Raw genomic sequence first — 20,133 nt, forward strand, 5'->3', positions numbered from 1 at the left:
GCATCCAGGCAAACCAGAGGTTAGCAGCTCCATTAGAGCACCTCCTTAATAGGCCATGTATCAAACAACAGACGTCCTAACCCTTGACATTAAACTTGAATCGAGGACAATGTGGCATGCACCCAGGTGGTGACCTTAGAGATTGTCCACCCAGAAGCCCCAGCCTTGCCTGAGGTGTGACTTCCAGCCCGCACTTGCTGCCACCAAAACAAGAATCTAAGCCCCTGCCAAGAGGTGTGAACTCTTCCAGGAGTCAGAAACAATGACTTGTACAGGAAGTAGGTCACATTTCCCTCCCTGACAGACTGGCTACTGAAGTGGCACATAAGGGCGGTGACCTTCAAAGGCTGCACCAACTGTGATATGCACCCTCACTGGCTGCCAAAGAAGGAAGCAGCCCTGCCACTGCACCCAGGCACATTTGCACCCAGGCTGGTGGGAAAATTAGGTACACAGGAGGTGTACACCCCAGAAGGCTAGCCACCCTGCCAGGGTGGGCTAGCTGGTCCGCACAGCTGAAGAAGACCTGCCATTTTTTTAAAGTGTTAGAATAGTGTGTTCTGGGTGGAAAAGGTTACAGTTTCATAGTATTATTTTGCACTGATTTTATATTGCTTCTAACATCCATAACTCCAATTGTATGTGGCTAATTTCATAAATTTTGGTGTCTAAATTAAGATAAAAATCTGCTTTAGGTGTATAAATTGGTGTCAGATTTCTTTCAAGTCATTTCAATTAGTTATTGTCCATGTTGGTACTCTGAAATACTTAACGCATGTTCCTTTGGTAAAGCTTGGCTGTTTTTTGCCACTCTACCAGGACTGAGCTAATGATTTATTTTTGTGAATCGAAGGACCATCTTTCGGGTTTGTGAGGTTATTGCATGGTGAAGTCTAACCAGCATCACCACACAGTACTCCACCTTCTTACATTGGTATTGCAGCAGTGGGGATCCTGAACGTGTGTTTCGCAGTACCACTCAGGCATAAGTGATTTTAATATACGAAATTCATTAAAATGACTTAAGACTCAAAAAGTATTTTTTCAAAATGTTTTTGATTTTTTTAATTGGAATTCTAGGCCACGGTGTACACCATCCATTCCAATAGGGCATTAAAAAGGCGTGGGTAAGTTAGGAAAAGGTTTTAAAGTTTTTGTTACAATTTTAAAAAGTGCCAACTTCCAAGTAAAAAGCTAGGCACCATTGAAGCTGGTAAGGATCTTTACAGCTAAAAAGGAAGAACTTGAAAAAGCCCTCAGCTCCTATGAGAAATGAAGACTAGAGAGGGAGGGCCTTCCTAAGAAGAAGACACTGAAGAGGGTGAGGTTGTGGCCCTAACCCAAATTGATGATGATGGGGAAGGTGAAGACCAAAACTCTCCACCCTTTCCGAGATCTCATTCATTAGTGGGAAGTGACAGAAGTCACTTTAGCAGACTCCCTATGGGTAAGGTGGTACTAGGCCTTGAAGAAGAGCTCAACCTCCTCTTATTAGAGGAGAGAAAATTTGAACTTGAGAAAAGGAGACTGGTCCTTGAAAAAGAAGGGTCAAGATGGGCTTCAAGCCCAAAAATTCTTGCAGCAATACTAACAGGCAGAAAGAGAAATCTTTTGATCCTAAAATCCCCAAAGGGATAGTCCTCAAGGTTAATGCTGGTGATGACATCAACAAATGGCTTGCAGCATTTGGTAGGTGCTGCAAAATGAGGAGGACAGGTTGCCAGTCCTGGGGCTCTCTACTGTGGGAGATGTTCTCAGCGAAGGGCAGAGATAGTCTTCTGACCCTTAATAAGGAGGTAGCTGAGTACTATCAGCATATGAAGGAGACCTTGATAGTAGGATTTGGACTCACCACAGAAGAGTTTAGATTGACGTTTACGAACACCAATAAAGGTGAAAAACGAACATGGGTGGACTTTGTGGAATCTTCAGTCAAAGCACTAAAAGGCTGGTTAAAAGGCAATGAGGTAGACAGTTACGATGGGCTGTATGATTTCATTATGAAAGAGCACATTTTAACAAACTGCACCTGAGACAAGGTACACTAGCCTCTGGTAGAATCAGAACGTTCTAGCCCTAGAGAGTTGTGCAAGAAGGCTGATGAGTGGGTAAGGACAAGATTACTCACGAAATTCCAGGGGGTGACCACAGGAAAGGGGGGTAGGCCCACAAAAGCAAATGAGGAAGGTTATAATCCCACCAAAGATACTACTTCAGGGCACCACAACCCAAAAAATAGGAGGATAACACCCAGCTCAACTCTGGCAAGCAGAGGCAGGGGGACCCACGGCAAAAAAACTCTCTTGGATAATAGACTGTGCTTTGAGTTCCAACATGCAGGGCACTACAGAGGGGATGTAGGCTGTCCCATAGGGGTTGCTATAACTGGGATGTCCAGTGTAGCCATTAAGGAATACACCTCTGATGAGACGGTCCTCTTAGGTTTTAACTTAGAGAAGGGGCCAGATGATAAGCTGTAAGAACTTCCACTCCATTTGGGCAAATATGATCCCTACCACTGCCTTGAGAGACATAGGTGCAAGTCATAACATAGTGGTTTACTGGTTAGTTACCCCAGATAAGTATTTGCCAGAGGAAACAAGAAGAGTGAGGGTAGTCCCAGGGGAGGTCACAACCAGACCGGTAGCCTTAGTACCCCTCAAACTACGTAATAATAAGGCCTCTCCTGACCCCAAAGAAGTCCTGAAAACTCAGGCAACTGTTCAGAACTAGGGTGTCACCCCTGAACTAACAGAAGGGAAATGGGTTATGCCACAGGAGGTGGTAGCCCCCACTCTCAACAGCAAGAGAGGTACCAAGAACCTACAGTTACCCCTAAGATAGCTCGCCTATCTGTCAGTGTAGAGTTCAGTGTGTGGTTTTGGATTCTGACAGATGTGAGTAGCCTCTCCAGGGTGCTAGCCTTCGTGGCATGGAAGGCAGACCCCATGGACAAAAGTAGGTGAGGTCTCCTGACCCTGCTAGTTAGGGTGGGGTTGCTCAAGTGGTGGGTAACCTCTGTGGGTAAGCTAGTTGTTGCCCTGACAACAATAGGGTTAGAAGAGGTGGGCACCTCTCTACCCAAAGTAAAAGGGTAAGAAGGTAAAGACACAGCTGCAGTTAAAGTCCAGTTTACATTGGGTCCTGTTGCTGTTGAGTTGGGCCGACTGCCCAGTGGTAGGGACCCTGACAGGAGGATGTGAGGCAGAGCAGGCCCTGCAACAGTTCAGCCAGTTTTCTTTCCATTCTTCATTGCTGACAAGTAAGGAAGACTCTCCCAGGGTTGGGCTGAGTCTCCCAGGGTTCCCCACTTTTTGCCCCAGTTGGACTACTGGATGCTGATTTTCAACTCTAACAGTGCACTGGAGCCTGCTGCCCTGGCCCCAGTGCTCTCTCCCTAAAACTGGTAAATGTAAATTGGTAATCCCAACTAACAAAGGGATTTAATCCCCTAAAAAGTCCCTAGTATATGGTACCAGTGGTACCCAGGGCATATGTGTTAAAGGGGTCGCCAGTGCCTGAAGCACTGTGTGTGCCACTGTGGGTCACCCAGGTAAACTACTGACAGCTGGCCTGCCATTGCAGACTGCAGGTGTTATGCAAACCGCTCAAACTCTACTATGCCCTCATCATATGTGGCACAGTCACAAGGACTACCTCCAATTCATGTAAGTCACCCCGAAGGAAGGACTTCTAAAGCCCAGGAGGCAGGGTGCATTCTTTTAAAGGTGTGGCCATGTAAGTGCAAACTCATATGTCCCTATAGCAGCCTTTACCATGAAAGGACATTATAAGTGATAGGCGGTCTATAGGATAACATGGGATGGCACCCAGGCAAATCTGAGGTTGGCAGTAAGGCTTAGTGGTCACCAATCTGGCAACCACCACATGTACTCGATGCTGCACCTCAAGGGAACTCTGCAAAACCTTCACTTGACGTCAGTAATGGCTTTGTTGTTGACATTTTGCGCCCTGTTCCACACCAGCACCATGTAAGTGGTAAAAACCCGCTCTCCTGGGGCTACGCATCAGCACCAAGGACAGCCAGGACAGCTCTGCACCCAGGCTTCTCGAGCCAGGTAAAATTGAACTTTCTGACGTGGCTTGGTCCTAGAACCCACATGACCTTTACCCTCCTTGAGTTCCACGCAACTCGACTTGCAAGTGACTGATTTTCATCAGTGGCTTTTACCATTGATTGCAATGATAAAGTTTCACAGTATTATTTTGCGCTGATTTATATTGACTCTAAAATCTATAACTCCGGTTATATGTATCTGAATTTTGTTCATTTTAGTGTCTAAAATAAGATACAAATCTGCTTTATTTTTATAAATTGGTGCTGGATTTCTTTCAAGTTGTGTCAATTACTTATCGTCCATGTTGGTGCTCTGAAATGCTTAACACGTTCATCTAGTAAAGCCTGACTGCTCTTTGCCACTCTACCAGGACTGAGATGAGGATTTATTAGTGTGAACACGGGGACCATCTGTGGAGTATTCTGAGAGTATTGCATTGTGAAGCCGAACCAGCATCACCACATAATATTCCATCTTCCTTCATGTTCCATTGCCAACAAAGTCCAGCCCATTTGAGAAGTCCAGATCAGTGCTATTGAAATTCTAATACATTTGTGTCTGTATCTGAGCTTCTGAATAACACTACAGAAAATGGAGGGGAGAGAAACAGGCCTGTGAGATTTTCTGACCCCATGATCTGAAGGAATCCTTTAACAATCCCAAGAACCTCTTAGAGTTAAGTCTCAGTCAAATAGATGCACTGGAGAAAAATCCCACGGTTTGAAATCTCCTTTGAAGATTGTGGTGTTTATGTTGAATTTCCCTTCATCATGAAAGGATCTCTGGTGTCCGCCAATCCCCCTCTTCTTCATTCCTGCTTGGTGAACTAGATGGATCATGCCATCTAGATACCATGGCCAATCTGCCATGAGTAGCCCACAGAGAGTATTTAACTTCATCCTGCCATATACATTTCAAAATAACTCGAGTTTAGTCCTTTTGTTACTAAACAGGAATATGCGATGAACACTTTTTGAGGTGGTGAATAGGTTTAAGCTCATGAGAGGTAGTTTATGGTGTCTCAGGCAAACTCTAATTTGATTCGCAATGACAGACGAGGTCCACCATGTGACAGCCATGAAGAGAAGGGGTGTGTGTAAGTATCCTAACAGACAACCCGCACACAATACTCTGACGAGGTAGTGTTGGAAAGTGTGATCTACAAGAATGGTTCAAACACATTAGTTCTTTACCCAAAGTGTACTTGGGTTCCACATTCAAACAAATGGAAAACAGGCTGAATTGAAGTTGGCTGGGGACTAGAAGATTAGAATGCTATGGAGTATTAGTAGGTAAACTATATGAGTGTCCCAGATGTCAGACAGGATTGGGTCCCTGGATATGTCTAAATTATGTCTTCGTTTTGTTCATGTCCAGATCTTCCACCTATTCTTGTTTGTTCAAGTTGTGTGTTGACTACGGCACAAATAAATTTGCCCTTTTTCCTGAATCCAGTGCTGACTGTTTAAAAGATAAGTACAAGGGACTCCCATTTTTCTCAGGAGGGTCCCTTCCTTCCATCCCTAATGATGGGGCCATCCATTTTCACTACTGACACTGCCCACTGCCAGTGTGTGCACACCCCACAGGCTCCAGTGCGACCAGGATCCAGGCATGGAAGTGGTTTGGTTTGTCATTGCTGTGGAAAGGAAGGAGAGTACATGAAGAGATAGGGCAAAAAAGAACGGTAAAGTTAATGAGAAATGTGGATAAGGAAAAAGAATGACTAAATGAGAAATGGGGAGAAGGGAAGGAAAAGAAAGCAAGGGAGAATAGAGAAGGAAAGAAAATAGAAGAAAGATAGACATAGGAAAGGAAAGAGTGTGAGGAAAAGGGAGGAGAAAACAAAACAATGCCGAGACTGAAGAGTGAAGTGGATGCGGGAAGCATAACGACTTCTCTTGGACACCTCTTTTACCTTATATTATATATCGAATTTGGGTTCTGTGAACTGATGGAGGTTAAAAATCGAGGTGTCACGTGGAAAAACTTTGCAAAATCGTATTTTCATTTAGTAGCCCAGCACGAATTATCCGCATTTCGCAAGAGAAAACAACGCAGCTTGGCACAATAAAATCATATTCATGACTTTTCACATAGGAAATGTGTCCATACTTTGGGGTAAAGAAAAATGCGTCTTGTTCTATTTTGTGTTAGATGAACAGCAAACACTGCAAAATTCTAAATAGTCTTGCATTCCCTCCTCTCCCTTTTTGGCTGAAACAAAAACTTTCTTTAATATGTCATCATGCATCACATCTTTATATTTTCCGTTCTGTATTAGGCAAGCAACAACATTAAGCAAATTGGAACCAGCTGTTTGCAAAAGTGCAGAAGAGCAGCATCATGGCCCCAGATGCCCTGTTGCGTGTACACCTCAAATAATCCACTTATAAAGGGAAGAGCAGTCTAAGGGTCTAAGGATACATTTGGGGATCAAGTTCCTCTGTTCCCTACTTAGCAGAATCGAGCTAAGGAAATGTGACCAATGCCTGTACACTGTTAGTAGACTCACGTGCCTCTCGTGTCCTTGCTTACAAAGCCAAAAAAGCGGAGATAAAAATATCGCCCTATTTACAAGAGGGTGCTAACATGCATAATCGCATGTTAGCACCCTTTTGCACTACACTTACCTTTACATCTCTAATGAGATGCAAAGTGGGCGTTCCTGACATACACTACATGTCAGGACGTCAATAGCGCGGCTTCGCGCTATCAGCAAGGATGCCCTAGCATTTTAGCAGACGTTAGTTTTTGGAGAAAACTGCTGTTTTCTCTAAAAACTAACGTCTGCTAAATTCTTAAATTAGCCAACCCTAACATAGGGGGTGTGGTTCGTATCAGCAAGGTTATCGCCCTTTTGCAGGGAACATCGCTGGAAAACCAGCGATATTCCCTGCAAAAGGGAGATAACCTCGCTATCTCTAGAATTTTTATCGCCCTGGAGTAACGCGTTGTTAATTACGCACTACCATTACGATAAAAAGCAGAGATAGCCTGCAATAATCTAATTATCGCTAAGCACGGCCAGCGATTATCGCTGGCCGTTGCTAATATGCCCCTAGAATCCTTATGGAACTCTGAGATAGCACGCGGGCCGGGGAGGCGAAGCCGGACCGGTAAAGGGCCTGCGTAAGGGCGTGGGGTGCCCCCATCCAGGACATGTGCCTTTGCAGTGAAACCCACCCAAACCTACAATGCGGGCGTCGCAGCCGCAGTCAAGGGATGGGCTCAGGCAAGGCGGGGGACAGCACAGAGGGACAGCAGACAGAGCCTAATAGCCAAAGAGGAGCCACTCATACCTGTGCTCTTGGGATGCCTTATGGCAGGGGCACAGGGAGCAGGCTACGGGTCAGCATGGGGTCAGCAGAGGGAGGGGACAGCACTTGCAGAACGGGCCAGGCATGAGGGCCACCCACAATACTCAGCAGCAAGGTGTAGCCTAGAGGCCGCAAAAGAAGCGTTAGACCTGCTGAGAAGGGGCATTGGCTCCGGGCGTTGGCAAAACGGCTGTGCTGAGAAGGATATGGACTGGACAGGAACTCCAAATGAGGAGGCGTGAACTACTGGTTTGAAATAGATATTGCCTGTTTTGTATGACAATATGTTAAATATGTTAACAAAAGCTGCGGCCTTTTGCACCATCACCGAATTATCTGTGAGCACAGGGAAAGTGTGGGTGCAGGGGTGCATACATGGGCCGGAGAGCTCAAGAGACTTGCCCACTTGGGAGGGATTTGGTTAAGCGAATCAGAATTCTGAGACTACGCTATTGGTTCAGTGGGACATACATGACAAAGAATGATTGGCCTCTTTGTCTCCCTATTTTGAGTGAGATTTGGGGGAGTTGGTGCTAATGCTAATTTGAGGTTAAGAGCTGTTAATTGCGCTTCCTTTCCTTCAGCACCCACTCCCTGGTTTTAGGCCCATAATTGCGGCGTGCGTCATTAACATCAGTTAACACTGCATGGACAGGACATTAACCTCTGGCATTGTCATAAATAGTGGACAGTAGGGCTTATTTAGCTTTCAAGACAGCCAAACATGCTAATATTCCACCTAGGGTAAAGAGACAGATTGAGACAGTAAGGGAAGAAGAGCAAATGAAAGAGGCATAAATGTATTGTATTACACGAATAATGAGGTGAGAATTAGCAAAATGAAGGGAGGGCAGGGAAAAAACAAAGACAGAACACGCCGGGGTCACCTGCAAGATTCAGCGCGCGCTGGTGTTTCTGAACAGTGGATAAACGCGCTGAGCAGTGACAACTGATCGTGAAAGATGGGGCCGAGTGACACACTCGACTGAATGTCAATCGCGAACTCAGTCATTTGATGACGGGATGCCTTGTACGGCTGGTCGGATTAGTAACGGCGTGCATTGTGTCGTGTACGTCTGTGTGGGGGCGGGAATGAGGCGTGCAGGCGTGTGAGGGCGGCGAGTGGGTTGTTTCAGGAACGTGCACAGTTCATTGAATATATGGTGTCGACAGTGGGCGGGATGACTGAAGTACTGATGGGTGATATACATCATCCCACCCATTTGATGCCTACAAATGAAATCGTTTGAGTCACGGCTTTGAGACTTTATTGTTTAAGAAAATGCGACATTAAAACGCGCGTGCAGTTTGGAATGACCAGAACCGTGACATTGCAGAGGGGTTTGACGCGTCACTGAACAGTCACCATCACCCTGCATTGTTCGCTTTTTCAGAGATCACGTCATTAAAAGTCAAGCACTGATAAAGCCAGTAGGTTAATGTTTGATGTTTGTATACCACGCAAATAAAGATAGACAAGATATGTGCAGGCGTGAAGACTAGATCATACGTGTATGCAGAGCAGAATTGCTGGCATGTATGTGCCTACTGGGGAAAACCACGAATGAACAAGTTCCAAACACCTCTCTAAACAGTAAAATAGGCACACAGGCACACATAGACACACATGCATCCACAGACACACAAACACGCAAACGTGCAGATCAACAGACGTACAGACAGTAGCAAATACACAAAGATAAATACAGGCAGCAGCTATGTGTGGACACACAACAGGCAGAGAACAAATACACGCCCATAGAGGTTCATGTATGTCACACACAGCACGGATAAAAACACATACACTTACAACCAAGGCACAGATGAATGGTAAACGGGCAGCCAATCTCCGATACAAATACAGACTTGGTCACCAGACATTCGAGTTCCCATGCACAGGTAAACAGACATACAAGCGCACATGCCAGCAGTCTTACAGGCACACATGAACACAAGTCAACAGATGTACAGGCACCTATGCGTAATAACAACGTACATACAGCCACAACATACACAGAGGCATATTTACAGACACTAACTACACAGCTGCAGACGCACACATAGATACACATACAAAAAGGCACACGTGGATGACAGATGTGTGAACTGACTATCTGATGGACGGATGGAAGATTCCAGAAGGGACTGGTAGATGCATGCACAGATACAGGCTTAATTTTGAACTTCTGTGCAGAAGAAAAGTGACTTTGAAATAGAGTAATTAATGCCATCAACACATACATTCACCCATAGCTTCTCGTTGGAGATATTTCTTTTATTGTATGATGAAACCGTCTAGACCTCATACACATTCAATCTTTCCCTCTTTTGAAAGATCACCTGTAGGAGACAATACCCTGCTCTCTGCATGCCCTTTCCATCCTTGGCCTCTTTGGTATAATTATACACATACAGCAACACAGCACTGCAACTCAATAACCGCATCCTGTCCTCTTTTCTCCTCAGTCCCCTCCCTTTTTCTCAGCTACAATCAGTTTCCTGTCCCAACCTCTCTTCTTTTTACTTTTATAAATATTTATATTTAATTTCCACTCCTAATGTTCCCATTTCCAAGTTCCTATTTATAAAATGCTTATTACTGTTAGCATCTAAAGCGTATTTGCCGAATGAACTATACTAAGCAGTACTGCATCCATGCTAACACGTCATACTTGAGGTTCCAAGTAAACCAAACACCATGAATATAACCTCGGGCCTTCTTTTTACCCATCATTGTCACTACACGTGCTAATCCAATTGGTTCTAATAAAGCAATTAAATATTCCCTGAATTCACAGATTTATTTAACTGAATTACTGTGTCTTGAAACGTTGTTTGTTGTATATGGAGTAATCTGGTAGTTTAAGTTACGTGGAAACTTGTATGTATTAACCTTTTCATTTTCTTAAAACAACACATGCAATTGGTTTTATTATGTTGACAATTACACATACTTGAGTTTTTCTGCTTTTAAAGGAGTTGTAAAGTGTGCATAAAATATCTTATCAGTCAGCCAGTCTGTCAGAGAACTAAGCTGTTTTCCTATATTAGCATTTAAGAAATAATAGATGAAAATAGCAAAGTCACTAGGATACAAATTATTTTATTCTGCTTGCCTTACATTTCTCGCCAGACAGGAAATATCCTATAAACACATGTTGAGCCAGGTTTAAATGAGTGACGTATTTCAGTGCAGTGCATACAATGCAGTGGTATACACACAAGCTATTATAGCAAATACCTTTGCTCAAATGCATTTTTTAAAGACAATATTTATTTTCAGCAGTCCGTCTAATGAAAATAGGAGCTATCAGACTAACATAGTGCAGCAGCTAAATACTACTTCTCCTGCCTGACACTTGTATTAATTTTTGCTGCACCAATCAGAGAGCTTGCAATTCCACCTAGCATATCCACCTACATACATGACTCCTTTTATATTACATTTCTCTCCTTACACCTGAGTGTGGCATTAAGGAAGGACAGAAGCAGGACATGTCCAGTGACTGCCCCTGTGTTTCTTATGAGATAACTGTATCCATCACTCCTACACAAAGATGATAGGAATTGAAGTCTTACACATTGTTGGCCATGCAGGCTACCTCCACAACCATTTTGTGCAGTATGCCTCCAGTGGCAAGCCACACCGGATTCCACCATGCCCACAGCCAGAGGACCCATACACGCTCCCAGCTCGCACTACCATGCACCAGTCCCACATACACCTGCCTCGTACGTGGAGAAATGTATCATGGCCTTGCCAGTAGGCTGCTCACCCTTCGGAAGTCACAGGTAAAAAGGCTGGTCCCATTACTACCAATTGCATGCTATCGCCACTGCAAATGCAAGGAGACGCAAGGAGTTAATGGACGGAGTGCTGCAACTTTTCAGACACTCACCCCCAGTCACAGAACTGGGTTGAATCCATCATCATTCTTTAGCTCACTTCGCCACCCCAGTTCAGACCTAGCCATATGCAAATCAGTCTTGACCCTGTGCCTCATGGGAAAAGTCCAGCCCGAACTGCCAAGCCAGGTCCTCCCTGGACCGGAAACAGAAATCCTGGGACCGGCCAGGCTCAGTTTATCTATCGAGCTGATGATAGTATCTCTTGCCAATAAGGACACACTTGGTACGCCCCTCCAAACCCCAAAGGCACCTTCTGGATCTCTATGTCACCAACTAAAAGAGATCCTGTGCTTACCTGCATGATTGTTGTGTGCGCTGAGGCTGAAAAATATACAAAAATGCACGAAGGGGGGTTTAAACATCTGCTAATCTTGCTAGGGACCATCCTGCCACAACATGTAAACCTGTAAAAAAAATAGCTTTGACCAAGCCAATAGGTATGCATCCATACACACTAATCAAAATACATATAGACATCAATGAACAAATAACAAAAGTTATACATAACTGTGGCAAGAGATGGCCCAGGGACAAGTGCACCTGCAGAGCACAGGAGGATACACAACAGTGAGCAAAACATGATATACATCAGAGGACAATGAGGTGAAGAAGAGCAAAGAAGCATGTGGTGATGTTTACTAGGGGAGCACACGACGACCTGCACCAGGAGAGTACCAGTGATGCACAGAAATGAATAATAAGACTGCTTGCCCAAATAACGTGACATTTTGGCATACACAGTATTGCACTTTCAGCTTTTCTTTCAAGTGCATTTGAGCAACAGACAGTAAGCTGTTTGCAGTGACAAAGCAAGGGTGCTATAGCCCTAATGCACACAAGAAAATGCATTTATTGACCCCGATGTTACACCATCTGCTTTACTCACAAGGTATCCCTTATGATATTTTAGGTAGATATATTCTCTACACAGATCTATGTTTGTAGATATCACCCAGGAACATTGAGAAGGCCAGCACAGTTCACATACATGACGACATGCACGCCTGCAAACGTGCAGGAATATATGTCATGTGTGACACCTTTAACTGATCGTCAGTTTTGCTGAGCAGCACTTGGCTAATATTTCTAAGCCTCTACGGAGGGAAATAGGGTGAATCATACATTTTTTTGTCCATCATGTTTTTATATTTGACTAGTTATTTGTTTCCTTTTTTTTTTTTAAGGATTATCTGCTTTTCTGGCGCACGCATTCAAAACTAAAAGCTTGTCTTTACAATAATTTTCTGAATTTTCGTTTGCCCTCCACCTTTCATATTTTTGCATTGCCATTGTTTACATATTTCAATGGAGACAGGAAGTGTTTCATTAAAACAGTCGCTGTCACAGGATGATAAGACAATGCACTGCCTAACCTGAATGGCGTCTGTGAAGACTAGAATTCCGTATAATCATTGACCAATGAAACCAACTACCATTGAAATGATATTGTTCTAAAACTACACTTCCTATTCCTAGGCATTAGTCTGGCATCACAACCAATTGCAAAGTTAGAGTGTGGAGTTCCACCATGCCCACAGCCAGAGGACCCATACACGCTCCCAGCTCGCAGTACCATGCACCATTCCCACATACACATGCCTCGTACGTGGAGAAATGTATCATGGCCTTGCCAGTAGGCTCACTGGTTAGAGGCGGCAGGCCTGAGAGCAGAAGTCAGCCTGGGACCAGGGTTCAATTCCCGACGCGGCAGGGTCGTGGACTTGGGTCAGCGGACTCGATAATTCTCGCTTCGGTGCTTACTCTAATCAGGGGTTCCACTCGGCAACTCTGGGCATTAGCTTGTCTAATCTCCACCAATTCCGGGGATGCCTGGCTCCACCTTGGGGACTCCCAGCAAGGGACCATCCCACAGGGAAAGCCAGGACGGGTTCCCCAGAGTTATACAGCGCTGGGAAGCCCCGTTGCTGGGGCAGCTGTGCGCTTTACAAGTATACTACATTTACATTTACATTTAGCAACTGCTTGCAAAAATCCCATTTTCATATCTACAAACGACTTGGCACATGAAGGCCTTAAACAGCACTTAAAAGCCAAAATCAATAATAACTGGAGAAGCAGAAGCATTACACACACAATTTCAAACCGCAGCCACCTGAAACCTTTGTCTCAAGAAGTAAAAGTGTTCTTATTTCGTGCAGATACTGAACTCTACTCTTATTAGTCTGTGTGCTGTGTCTCTGGCAGGTTGCAGGCCGAAAATCTGGACAAGACATCAGTCAAGATTGCCAATTCAAGCTCTGCCAGTTTCTCTTTGCCCTCTGTCTCCTCCTTCAGTATTCCTGGAGAAAGTGAAGAAACGGTGGATCTAAGGGCAAGTGGACTCGTTTTTCTTCATGTTATGTCAATCAGATGTTCTTATTTATGTTTTTCACACATCATAAACAATATTTACATTTAGCACTGTTTTAAAAATGTTTTCATCGCTCACCCCAATAAACTCATTTTAAAAAACATTCCGGGGGGATTATTGGTCAGTTTTAATATTCTACATGAGCACTCACAGACAAGCCGGCATTTATTAAGTGCTTCCAACTCAGAATTAATTCACAGGCTGTACATTAAAGCGTGACAGACACAAAAAAATAAAGAGCAAACCAATAACAGCTTGGAAAGGATTTCACCACTTCAAGAAGTAAGTAGAGAACATTCCACCCTTCAGTTGGTGCTCAAGGTACTTTTCACATTATTCAAAAAATGTATATTTAAAAGAGATTGTCTCCTGTTTGTCTTCTACTTCATCTCTGTCTCTACCCTCTTCTCCCACGACTTCATCTCACTCGCTATACTGGTATATTTATGCCTCTGTCCATCTAGTGTATCCCAATCCATCCCATTTCCCTTTCTCTTACTCAGCACGGTCACAGGTAACAGTCTACTCTAAGAAGTGCATCTCTGATTTAACATCATATTGCTACTAGGAGTTAATCCAGTCTCGTCATGATCAGTCTTTCAAATCGTACAGCCTCGGCCTTCCCCAGGACCACACCCCTGGTCCTTATATTCACATTAATCAACGAGGCAAGGGACTGTGCAATTCTTATTTCTTCTTGCAATTACACATTTTAGTACACACATAATTACTGCCTCTCTCGATACCTGGGTTAATACTTAAAGGGACTAGGCTGTTAAAACTTCTTCACATATCCTAGCCCACCTTGGTGATTTCCTTGAGGAATTACAAAAAGGAGACCTAGTCGATAGACACTTGAAGATCAAGGTTTTGATTTCTCATTAAATAAAATTGCATACAACTAAATGTCAAAGACAATTTTACTATTTCATCAAGTCTGTGCTCCCACTTAGATGTCCATTTACATGCATCTGGAAAATAAATGCAACATTGACAGTTATAGTCATGCTTAAATTATTTTAGGAAATAGTTTCTGAACATTTAATCCCCTAGGTTTTTGGTTTCTGACTACCCAGTTTTGGACTTTTACTGTGAGTGAGTCTAACCAACTGGGTCTCACTCACAGTATATTCTGTGGAAATGGGCTGTGAGTGCTAACCACCAGTGCCCACTTTTTAAGAGCAGGTCTCTGTTTAGCAGCTGGAGAAACAGGATCTGAGCTGATTACATACAAACATGTGCACATGTGTGAAGGTTAAGGCCTTATAATGTGAGTGGGCATACATATGGTAGGTCTGTAGTGGTTTACTGAAAAGGCTGCACGCTCACTGCATTATACCTTATGGGTGGAACTGGCGTCACAGAATAGTTTTGCTAAACTTAGGCCTAGAGATACTGGTCATTTATCAATTTATGGGTAAACAGGTTCACCGTGTGCAGACCCACTGTCACTTTTGTGATAACTGTACTCCTTATGGCACTTTGAACATGATCATATTTTCCTGGCACAGCCATAATCAGATTTGTGGCCTTTGTTCCCCCTACTGGGCCAGGTTAATTACTCTGCTGGTCAGCAGGAGGATCAAGTGCCTCCCCACACAAGAGAGCCATTTATTAGTGTTTGGCCGAGTTCCTGGAAAAGGAATGTGTGGAGAGGAACACTTCGTGTGCTGATTACCTCTTTACACTGCAGCTGGCCTAGGGTAGCCCAAGATCACAGAAACAAAGGGGGAAGGTCAGACACAGGAGGGGTTCCTCTTTAAAATTGTAGAGGGAAGGGATCAGGCAGCTGTGTCAGATAGGGTGCTCTGTGTGTCGACTGTGGAGGGGCTGTAGAGACACCCCCAAAGCAGGAGAGATTATCAAGAACTTAGGTGGAGGACAAGTCTGGTGATGGGAGTCCTCAAAATCAATTTCCAATGAAAAGCAAAGTGTAGAAATCAGGAGGCCAGACAAATGTACTCAGGAAGTTAGCACTCTCAACCATTAGTAAAATGCGTCCAGGATTGTGAAAATTTGCCCACTGGGGATGAAGAAAAATGCATGCGGCGCCTGGTCCTCCGGAGTGCTCAGGTGGCGAATGGGGCAGATATCTCTCTGCTGCAAGTTTATAAGTGCCACATGTACACAAGCATTTTTGCAGTCAGAAACTGTCTGATTCACAAAATCGGACCATTACTAACTGCAAAAACGCTTTTCCATATGTACTGAGCACAACATGCGATTCAGTAACATGTTTTAGAATTGAAATTTGTGTTTAGTGTTTCGGTATTTGAAAGGGGTGTGTTTAGGGCATTCCTTCTTAATACCGAATCGCAATGGTATGTATAAATGTTGTGCAACCAAATAATAGTTGCAAAGCATTCATTTTTTCCCAACACCTCAAGAGTGGCGATAATCATTCACAAGTGGAAAGGGGACCCCTTCCCATTTGTGGATGTCGAAAGAATTTTTTTTGAAGAGCAGGCAGTGGGCAAGGGATCACTGCCTGCTCTTCAAAAAATGAAACCTCAAAGCTTAATTTTTTCTTTTTAAGGGCGTCCTGTTTTTCTTTAAAGGAAAACGGGCTGTATTTAAAAAACAAGTTTGCTTTATTAGAAAACAATCACAGACATGGTTGTCTGCTGACCCCAGCAGACCACTATTTCTGTTATGGTCGCGATTCTTATGGTTTGCAAATTGTGACCTACCTAATTACCTTTCATGAAGTAGATTAAATATGACCTCCGTTAGGTATTGTTCAATGAAACTCAATGGGTTTCATACATTAGGAAGGAATTTTGATTCCAAAGAATCCCAATTAGGTAATCACAATCCCTAAAATTTGTACATATAGCCCCAAATTCCCCATGTGGAGGGTTAAGCCCAGAAGGGCTGTTGCAACTACCAACATTACATATTTGATGAGGATGCAGGTTTAATAGAGCACCCTGCCTGTGATCATCTACGACCTTTGGGACCCATTCCGCGAAGTAATACAATTCTGAGGGTCCCAGGGGACCCCTCCCCCCCGGGACAGAAGTGATCATAGAGACTGTAGAGTGCTCCACCCATCCCCTACACCTGTATCTGGGGGCACAACCACACCAAGCATCCCACCTGCGACCAACTATGGCAGGAAGCACAATGGCTCCTGTTCTTGCAGTCATTGACACCAGTGGGCGGGAACACTGAAGATGCAGCCGGCAGGGGCAGCAGGGGCTCCTCCCTTAGCTGCCAGCAAAGTACAACACAGGTGCCCAAGTGGGTGAGAACACTTGGGAGTGTAAAGCATGAACTACATTATCCAGGAAAAAAGCATTTCCACAAATGGCAAGGCTGCTCATTTAATATTGACCCTTCAGAGCAAAGGAGTGTCTCATTAGCATCTTTGTGAACCCAGAATGGTGCATATTTGGATCATGGTGTGCTCCAGGAAGTGCTGGGACACCACCAATGAATTTCCAAGTGTTCTGGTGATCTGCCAGCATTGTGGCAATGCTGCTCCAGCAGCCCACAATGGTATGTATTTGCCATCCTAAGATATGCAGGAGGTTACATTTATGCCCCAAGGAGACGTTATGAATATTTTCAAGCACTCCTAGAGCTTTTCTTTTTGACAAAGGCACTGGATCATTGGTACTTCTGTTGGTTAAACTTGCAGTGGAAGCATAAAAAAAGTGATGCAAAGACTCTTGCATGCATTTTATTGAATACTAGCAGCCCGTCCCGACGTTGTCTGGGTATGAAATGCTGCCGGCCAGTAGTATATTGTTTTGTAGGATTTCGTTTTGATAGCATTTCTTATCTGTGACAGGCCTGTGAAACGCTCCGATTCACAGTGCACTGCTGATGCACTTAGGAGTGCGCGTTCTGTAGTGTGTGAACTCGAGTTTCCCTACTTTATTTTTCCTTGCAATATTATATAGCGCAAACTCGACAACATGGCATGAGCACAATTTACTTTACAGAAGAACACATTCATTTGTGGTAGGCACGGGGAGACAAAGCGATTTGCCTGGAATCACAGGATGTTTAGCTGATGCCGAGATTCAAAAGTAGCTCCCCAGCTCTAAAGTTCGCAATTCTAGAACTTGTGGCGGGAGGTGTGTCTAAAAGTGTATGTCGGTGCTGGCCATCAATGAGAGAGACCTGTGCATTTTTCAAATGGGTGGTGAAAAAATATTATTATGTTGCTGGAGATGTGGGCCGCCGTGCCACCAATGTACTTACTGGGGGAGGGTAAACACCCATTATTCCGCAACTTTCTTTCCGCATACCATCACTCCGCATACTTTCATTACGAAAGTACCATGACTCCGCAATGCCATTATAACGCATGGCATTCCATTTTATATGCTTTTACCACGCATACATTTACAACTAAATTCGTTGTAAATGCATGAATGGTGAAAGCATGTTGTTTTTTATGTTTGGATAAGGTAAGTATGGGTATAGGGATATATGTTTTGGGGTACTGAGGTATATGTTTTGGCATGTTTGGGTATTTTAAGGATTCAGATATAGTTTTGGGTTATGGGGTACAGGGGTAGTTTTAGGGTTTAGGGATAGGTATGGGTTTTGGGGTACAGGGGTATTTTTAGGGTTCAGGGGTAGGTTTGGGTTTTGGGGTATAGGGTTTTTTTTAGGGCTCAGAGGTATTTTTAGGGTTTAAGGCTAGGTTTGGGTTTTGGGGTACAGGGGTATTTTGAGGGTCCAGGGGTAAGTTTGGGTTTTGGGGTACAGGGTTATTTTTAGGGTTCAGGGCTAGGTTTGGGTTTTGGGATACAGGGGTATTTTTAGGGTTTAGGGGTAGGTTTGAGTTTTGGGGTACAGGGGTATTTTAAGGGCTCAGGGCTAGGTTTGTGTTTTGGGGTACAGGGGTATTTTAGGGTTATGGGGTGGTTTTGGGGTACATTGGTATTTTTAGGGTTCAGGGCTAGGTTTGGGTTTTGGGGTACAGGGGTATTTTTAGGGTTCAGGGGTAGGTTTGGGTTTTGAGGTACAGGGGTGCATTTTAAGGGTTCAGGGCAATGTTTTGGGGTACAGGGGTATTTTTAGGGTTTAAGGCTAGGTTTGGGGTTTGGGGTACAGGGGTATTTTAGGGTTCATGGGTAAGTTTGGATTTTGGGTTACAGGGTTATTTTTAGGGTTCAGGGCTAGGTTTGGGTTGTGAGGTACAGGGGTATTTTTAGGGTTCAGGGGTAGGTTTGGGGGCACAAGGGTATTTTAAGGGTTCAGGGCTAGGTTTGGGTTTTAGGGTACAGGGGTATTTTTAGGGTTTAAGGCTAGGTTTGGGTTTTGGGGTACAGGGGTATTTTAGGGTTCAGGGGTAAGTTTGGATTTTGGGTTACAGGGTAATTTTTAGGGTTCAGGGCTAGGTTTGGGTTTTGGGGTACATGGGTATTTTTAGGGTTCAGGGGTAGGTTTGGGTTTTGGGGTACAGGGGTATTTTAAGGGTTCAGGGCTAGGTTTGGATTTTGGGGTACAGTGGCATTTTAGGGTTCAGGGGTAGTTTTGGGGTACCGTGGTATTTTTAGGGTTCAGGGCTAGGTTTGGGTTTTGGGGGTACAGGGGTATTTTTAGGGTTCAGGGGTAGGTTTGGAGGTACATGGGTATTTATAGGGTTCAGGGCTAGGTTTGGGTTTTGGGGTACGGGGGTATTTTTAGGGTTTAGGGATAGGTTTGGGTTTTGGGGTACAGGGTATATTTATAGGGTTAAGATGGGTTAGTGTTTAAGGGTGTCGGGGTATTTTAAGGAGTAAGGGTGGGTTATGATTATGGGGTGCAGGGGTATTTAAAGGGAGCAGGGTGGGATTAGCACACGATATGAGACATGGCATGAAGGGCGGAACGTACCACACGCTCCCAGCGTTTATCACGCCCCCAGCACACGCCCACAGCACAACGCAGACACGCCCACAAGGGACTACTTTGCTGGCAATGTTCTTTAACCTTTTAAATGTATATGGTGGGCGTCTGCATAGCCTATGTCCTTCTGCTGCAACTGCCCTTTCCAACGCTGCATTGGGTGTTGTGATTGGTCCTGTGGTTCCTGAGATTACCCGCCTCAAAGGTTTGGGCTCTCTCTTTATTATATTAGTATAGAAATCAAGGATGTCTTTGACAATGAAACAGTATACATTTTAGTGAACGTTATTGAAATATGGTACCATTTCTATTGGTTTCAAAGGAGTGCATTGATTCATTATAACATGCTTTTGTTTTAATTAATGTGGTGGTACCCTGAGAAAACCAGTTGACCAGCCATTGTTTATCATTGCTCCCTGAGATATTGTGTCTAAGCATATATGAAGGAGTACTGTAAATTATGGTTAAGGCTTGCTGGGGTTGTGAGGGTATCACCAAAGATATTTCACTCTACCTAATTGTACATATGTGTAAATTGAGTAGTATTCAGTAGTATGTGTGAGTGTACTTTTCTTTTTGAAAAGAAAGTGTACTGATTGAACAA

The 20,133-nt window shown here is 44.1% G+C and overlaps 1 protein-coding gene across 1 annotated transcript in view; it reads left to right on the forward strand.

Annotated features, from left to right (window-relative positions):
* Positions 1–20,133, forward strand: part of LOC144798021 (polycystin-1-like protein 2) — an 849,694-nt gene that overhangs the window by 424,970 nt on the left and 404,591 nt on the right. The window contains exon 20 of the mRNA XM_078668807.1: positions 13,514–13,640. Coding sequence (XP_078524933.1) covers positions 13,514–13,640 — 127 coding nt within the window. The remainder of the gene's footprint in view (positions 1–13,513; positions 13,641–20,133) is intronic.

Source organism: Lissotriton helveticus, chromosome 12 (assembly GCF_964261635.1).
Source record: "Lissotriton helveticus chromosome 12, aLisHel1.1, whole genome shotgun sequence".
NCBI classification, from domain to species: domain Eukaryota; kingdom Metazoa; phylum Chordata; class Amphibia; order Caudata; family Salamandridae; genus Lissotriton; species Lissotriton helveticus.